Source organism: Filicampus tigris, chromosome 11, assembly GCF_054856515.1.
Source record: "Filicampus tigris isolate MCC_2025a chromosome 11, RoL_Ftig_1.0, whole genome shotgun sequence".
NCBI classification, from domain to species: domain Eukaryota; kingdom Metazoa; phylum Chordata; class Actinopteri; order Syngnathiformes; family Syngnathidae; genus Filicampus; species Filicampus tigris.
The window spans coordinates 1,290,275-1,297,500 of NC_141227.1; the positions used below are offsets into that span (position 1 = coordinate 1,290,275).

The window sequence follows — 7,226 nt, forward strand, 5'->3', positions numbered from 1 at the left end:
TTGATCTAGCTATCAAGTAAAACACATGTAGACAAAAGGTCTGATAGGCTGGATTGGATGTTTCTGGAGCGAACATTAACCCATATGGGCTTTAATGAAATTTTTTAAGGTAGATTCAAGTGTTTTATATGAATCCGTTGTGAAGAGTTTGGGTTAATAGGTATGGCTCCGAATTTTTTGAGGTGGGTCAGGGGACGAGGCAGGGGGACGCACTTTCACCCATTTTGTTTGCACTTAGCATTGAGCCTCTCGTGGAAATGATTAGAAGAAATCCCCTTATACAAGGAATAAGTGATGAGGGTGGACACCAACATAAAATAGCGTTATATGCTGATGACATACTATTATGTGTTGAAAACCCCGCCCACTCAATTCCGGCTCTTTTGCAAAATCTTAAGGATTATGTAGCTTCCTGCTTCCTCTGTAAACAATCAGTTTTATGTGGAGAGTAAAAAGAGACAACTACCCATCATCTACTCATGTCATTATTTACCACAGTCTCCATAGTTGTAAATTTTAATCTGGAATCAGTTTTATGTGGAGAGTAAAAAGAGACAACTCCCCATCATCTACTCATGTCATTATTTACCACAGTCTCCATAGTTGTAAATTTTAATCTGGAAACAGTTTTATGTGGATAGTAAAAAGAGACAACTCCCTATCGTCTACTCATGTCATTATTTACCACAGTTATCCATAGTTCTCAGTTTTAATTGTTTATTTCTTCTTCATCCCTTTCCTTTTTTTTTTTTTAACCTATGTGTTTCACATTGAACCATTGTTCCCCCTCCAATAATATGTATGTTGGTCTTTGCATTTTTAAGGTATACTATTCTATCTGGAGGCGTCTACTGAAGCTCTTCTGGTGGCTTGTAGTGGCCTACACGATGTTGGTGTTGATCTCCATCTATACATACCAGTTTGAAGACTTCCCTGATTATTGGAGGAATTTTACTGGGCTCACAGAACAACAGTATGATCATGCTTGAGACTTTATACAGTATAGTGTCTTATTTTTCCACCAATTTGTTTTAACATTACCATGTAGACTATATTAACCTATTAATTCCAAGTATGAAAGTCAAATAAATGTGGTCTAATCAAGTCCTTTGTCTCCTAAGGCTCGCAGCAGTTGGTCTGGAGACATTTGCCCTCTCAGAGCTCTTCACTAGTATTCTGATCCCTGGATTCTTCCTGTTGGCCTGTATTCTACAGTTACACTATTTCCACAAACCCTTCATGAGAATCACTGACCCTGAACATGTTACACCAATTCATCGGTAATCCTACTCATAAATTTACTTACTTGCTAATTCAAACTAATACCTATAATGTATGTAATGATTTATCTATAAATATGGAAAATAGATAGCTGTGCTAATAATTATATCCATCCATCCATCTACTATCCATACTGCTCACGAGGGTCGCGGGGGTGCTGGAGCCTACCCAGCTAGGATACTGGAGACAAGACGCACAGAGACAAGACAGCTAGTCTTCGTGCAGTAGGCGGGGTACATCCTGAACTGGTTGCCAGCCAATCACAGGGCACACAGAGACAAACAAATATTTACACTCACAATCACACCTAGGGGCAATTTAGAGTGTCCAATTAACCTACCATGTATGTTTTTGGAATGTGGGAGGAAACCGGAGTACCCGGAAAAACCCACGCAGGCACGAGGAGAACATGCAAACTCCACACAGGAAGGCCAGGCCCGGAATCGAACCCACGACCTCAGAACTGTGAGGCGGACATGCTAACCAGTCGACCACCATGCCGCCCACTGTTTGAACAATGTTTTCATATTTCACCTTCAGCTGTTGCCAAGTGTACTTCTCCCCCCGTGAGATTGCACCTCAATGATTTTTTCCTCTGTGCTATTATTGTGATTGCAAAGGACATTGAAACTCACGCATTGACCCGAGCAGCAGTGTTCTCCTACGTCTTGTCCCCGTTGCCATGGTGACTCATCGAATCGGGGCTCCATTGATGCTGTCTTTTCATAGTTGCGGTGAAGACACTCCGAGTTGAGTAAACTGATTCAAATCAGCTGTTCTGGAATCAGAAACTCAGAGCTTCCTATCTCAGAGTAGATCAAGTCGGACTTCAGGAATAGACTCAGGGTTTGTTGAACCTGCTTTGTGTAATGAACCCCCAGAGTGACTCCTTTCTCAAACCATCAGACCTCTCTGTCCAGTGTTTTGATCATTTGAGATGCAAATGAGTGCAGACTCTGGACCTGAAGGGGGGTGGGGGGGGGACGCTGTGCTACTATACTTTTTTCACCCTACTATATTGCAATTTTTTCTGCCTCCAGGAAAAACAGCTGTGACCAGAGTAGTTCAACTAATGTTGGAATGGCCTCTGACTTGGAAGAAGTGTTAACCAATATCGTTGATGAATCAGATGATAAAGGTATAAATACGCTTTTTTCATCTTAACCCTAACCCAGCTCTTTTGTAGATAGCTAGCACACATCCCTTTCTTGCCATTGTTTGAGAAGATATGAAGCCCTAGTTGTATTTTTATTTGTACACACAATACATGCCTGCGGCTGAAGTTGTTTTTTACTGCTTTGCACTTTTACTAATTTTGATTTAAGAAATGACAACAGCACGTGGTGCGTTCAGGTCCGAGCTGATCACACCAAATCCTTGCTCTCATTAAAATACTTTTGTCAGCTCTCAAGCATGTTTGAAAAAACAGCGCCTGATGATGTTCATTACTCAATATTAGGGATGTAACGATTGATCGAAAATTGATTTAAAATTGATTCGCCTCGACTAATTAATTTAATTAATCAAAAATGTGCTTAAATTCACCTAGAAAATTATGTCTTGAAACGTTTTTTCATCCCAGATGCATAGCACATTTTGAATGTGTAGATGAAATTATGCTTTTGCGCAAACATCATTGCGTATTGTGTTTGTGGATGGCTGCAGAACCACACTAGTGCACAAGACAAGCATGGTAGCAATTTTTATAAAAATTGAATCAAATCGAAAATCGGGAACTGAAAATCGAATCTAATCGGGGCTTGAGTGAATCGTTACATCCCTACTCAATATAGTGAAATATTTTAAAAAGAGAATATGCTGCATATATTATAATCATGTTTGAAGGAACTCAGGAGCAATGTTCCTCTAACTTTCCCCATGCGACTGAGCATTCATAAAAACTCCCTGACAATTCCCTGGTACACAGTGAGCAACATGTACACAGTGGCCAAACCGCTATCACATATTCAAAACCTGAGATCATAATGAATCACAATAGGTTACATGATTTAGGTATGTTACAAAAAAAATCCAACCCACCTTTAATTTCCGGACAACAAGACGCACCCGATTAAAAGCTGTAACCGCTAAATTTAGCCATTAAAACAAATTTGTACATATATTTGCCACTTCGTATCAATTGGTCACACAGATGGATTAAAAAAAAAAAGTACTTACCTTAAACACCGGTGGACGCTTTATTGCTAAACACAGCTTGTTACATAGTAGTGTCCCACAAGCATTGTCAGTCTCTCATTATCACATGAGGCAAATTCGCCAACAAAGTTAGACAGGGGTCACACTGCAGAGATGGTTGTATTTTTGGAACTCGTTCCGTATGCCACGCCCCGCTATGCACATATGAGTCTGCATTTCTCTCTCTCGCACTCTCGCTCTGTCTGCATTCCCAGACCATATGAAAAAAGGTCCTTGGTTTATCCGATGGGCATAATGTGCATAAGGCACTATCCATAATCTTCATTTGATATAGCTTGCGAGGTGTTAAATAAATTCTGTGCACGAATAGATAATGAATAAGATGGTAATCTGGATTTCTCGAAGATAACATTATATTAGACCATGGGTCTGCAACCTTTTACACTCAAAGAGCCATTTTGACCCGATTTCCATGGAAAAGAAAACAATGGGAGCCACAAACACTTTTTGACATGTAAAATGAAGAAATGTATATATATATATATATTTTTATTTATAAATTTATAAATTTATAAATTTATTTTTCAGAAATTAAATTTTATTTATTAAATGAACACGTTTTGAACTCTTACAAAAAAGAGCAGAGTTGAAGGTCTCTTATGTATATATATATATATATATATATATATATATATATATATATATATATATATATATATATATATATATATATATAATATTTGTTTATTTGCCTGAAATGCACATTTGGGTTTAGTCTTTGTGTAGTATTCTCAGCGATCAGTGTTGTTGTTACTTTTTTTTTTTTTTTTTTTTTTTAATTGACTTCATTCCTGTTTCCTTTTCTTTTCAGTGGAGTTTATGCCCAGTAAATGGGGTTTGGTGATTGACAGGTTACTGGTTCTGTTCAAAAAATTCTCAGACATTCTGAACAAAGGCCAGGTCTTTCTCTGGACTCTTCTGGAGCTTCACATCGTTAAGATGGTGGCATTCTACTCTGTGTGGGTTGCACTTGAAGAGGTAAGTACAGAAAACACTGTTGTGAAACTCAAAGCACTATTTTAAACACTGATCTAAATGTGTATCTGGTCATTTGGCACACTTAATGAGCAATGCATGATACTACAAACATTAAGTACCTCCAAGGTTGAACAGAATATGGATGCCCGGATGCTTGTAGACCACTTGATTTAATAGATTTTGAAAACCATTTCTTCCATAAGATTAGGGTCAAATTGGAGTAATCATAAAACATTTATTCAATATTATAAGCAGAGTGCATTTTACAAAAATTTTGTCGGACCGTTATTTGTCATCCGTCAGCGACCTGTGTACCCATCCATCATTCGTCAGTCCGTCATTGGTCTATTTTTCACGGCAAGGCTTCGATGGCCGCGGCAAGCCTAACTAGGAACAATCGTGAGTTGGTGTTGAGTTGTTATTGCTTGGGGGACAGACTGTGAGTCACTCTTTATGTTCAAATATCAGCCAGAGGGGGAATGCTATTGAAATTTGCAGTCCGATTGCTGACAGAAGCCTGTTTAAAATCAGAGGCGGACTGGCCTATAGGCGGGTACTATCCCCCCCACCGAAAAAATGGCAAATGACGGACAACCGAAGGGTACCCACACTGGGTCGGACGCTAAATTTTTTGTAAAAATGCCCAGCTCTGGAAAACGACAACCATAAAGATTTATATTATACTCAAACAAGCATTGCTTGTGTCACAGCAAAGGGAAGTAACATCTTGTGGTTCCACCTCCTAAGCCAATCACAGTCAGCCATTGCAATCCCTGCAGAGAAAACAGGAAAACAGGAGCACTTACTCTCACACATATAGTCAATGCAGTCCTCTCAAAAGTAACCCCCTGCAAACAAACACACGAGACAGGCGGGATGTGTTTCTGTCAGTTGTCAGCAGAACGGGCGTCCGTTAGTGATGGACTGAGAGCTCCGTTTATACTTGACGATTACAATGATGGACGAAAACCCATTTCTGTCAATTTTTTAAGTTTCCCGTCCATTAAAATGGGCGTCTGTCAGTGACGGACTGATGGACTGGTCCGCCAGTTTGGCAGAATGTCCACCTCTGATTATAAGTACTGTCACATTTCAAAATACTCATGGTCATATAGTCATCAAGTTAAATAAATTAGTCACTGTTAATATTAAAATGCTAAAAGAAAGGCCTTCAATGTCTTGTTTTTGGTACTTCTCCATTCCTGCTGAACTTTTGCAAGGAACTCGACTTTTGCAAGCAATATAATGAATTGAAGCTTCGGATGAAACTTTGTTTATAAAAGTCAAGTGTATAATCACCGATGTGTATTTAAAAATGCATTCAACTTAAATTCTTATTTTATGTTTATTTTAGCCATCTGTGTTTAACCTGGTCCTGGTGGTACTATGGTCTTTGGCAATGCCATTCAGTCGCTTCAGACCAATGGCTTCCAGTCTGTCTACAATCTGGGTGTGTGTAATCATCATGTGTAAAATGCTGTACCAGCTTAATGTCGTCAACCCTACTGAGTACTCCAACAACTGCAGCATGGTAAGACTTGTATGAACTCGCCTCCTCACCAATACTTATTAATAAATTTCGCAGTCGACTATCGCTCTGTGTATGTGTACACACACATATATATATATATATGTATGTACATATACATATATATATAAATATATATATATATATATATATATATATATATATATATATATATATATATATACATATATCGCTCTGTGTATGTGTACACACACAGATATATATATATATATATATATATATACATATGGACACACACCGCATTTCCGAGCTATAAGCCGCACCGTTATATAAGCCGCACCCACTCTATCTTTAGAAAAATTTGGGATTTTTTTTTTAATATAAGCCGCACCCAAATATAAGCCGCACAGAACGATTATGAACTGTAAATGTACATGTATGTACCTGAGCAGATTATTTCCTAACAGTGCCTTTTAACACTGCAGCAACGTTGCTGATTAAAACGGAACAGAACCAAGAGAAATTAATAGTGCTTATCGTCATTTCACTGACGGCTGCCGCTCCAGTTTGTCAGCTAATGTCCACCAGACTCCACACTCTATTGTTCTACTACATCAGGGGTGTCAAAGTCAAATGGACGGAGGGCCAAATACAAAATTTTGCGACAAGCCGAGGGCCGGACTGATAGAATGTTCATTGAAATTTTTTAAAATGTCCAGGTTGGATCGGGACCTTTGCTCCTGCTGATGATGTCACGCTTTATATATCTGTAATATATTTCTTTGCATCTATGTTTGTCACCCCCCTGGCTGTTGTGTTTTTATCTTCGGAGTTACTAAATTAAAAATAAAATAAAGTACATTATTGCTACTTTTGCGAGGCAGCTCGTACGTCACTTCCGTTTGCGTTTCTCCTGCCAAACTGGAAACAATTTTCTGGTTGACTCGGGCTGCAATATTGTATGATCTGTACATGTGAAGTAAAACGGAGAGGATCATATGATTGTTATGACGTCGCCAGCTGACCCTATTTTAGAGTGGCAAGGTATGAACGTGGGTGCTCCTGTCAGAAAACACAGGCCCTTATTCCACTTGACATGTCAATTTATTGTGGTCTGCAACAACACAGACAAAGAATAACCTAGCAACATCATCCAATGCATATCCATTTGTTAACAATATGCCTAAACATTACAATTCACTGTATTAAGAAATTAATCAGCCAAACAATACATAGAATACATATTCACATGTTTCATCAC

General features: G+C 38.6%; 2 protein-coding genes across 7 annotated transcripts in view; one reads left to right on the top strand and one right to left on the bottom strand.

The window, feature by feature from the left end:
* The window catches only part of piezo1 (piezo type mechanosensitive ion channel component 1 (Er blood group)), a 260,505-nt gene that overhangs the window by 107,775 nt on the left and 145,504 nt on the right, over window positions 1–7,226 (top strand). For all 6 annotated transcript variants that reach the window (XM_086044430.1, XM_086044431.1, XM_086044432.1 and 3 more), the window contains 5 exons: window positions 825–973; window positions 1,122–1,280; window positions 2,322–2,419; window positions 4,310–4,476; window positions 5,831–6,007. In XM_086044430.1, the coding sequence (XP_085900556.1) occupies window positions 825–973; window positions 1,122–1,280; window positions 2,322–2,419; window positions 4,310–4,476; window positions 5,831–6,007 (750 nt within the window). The remainder of the gene's footprint in view (window positions 1–824; window positions 974–1,121; window positions 1,281–2,321; window positions 2,420–4,309; window positions 4,477–5,830; window positions 6,008–7,226) is intronic.
* Window positions 1–7,226, bottom strand: part of LOC147139379 (uncharacterized) — a 79,233-nt gene that overhangs the window by 24,593 nt on the left and 47,414 nt on the right. The gene's annotated exons all lie outside the window — the stretch shown is intronic.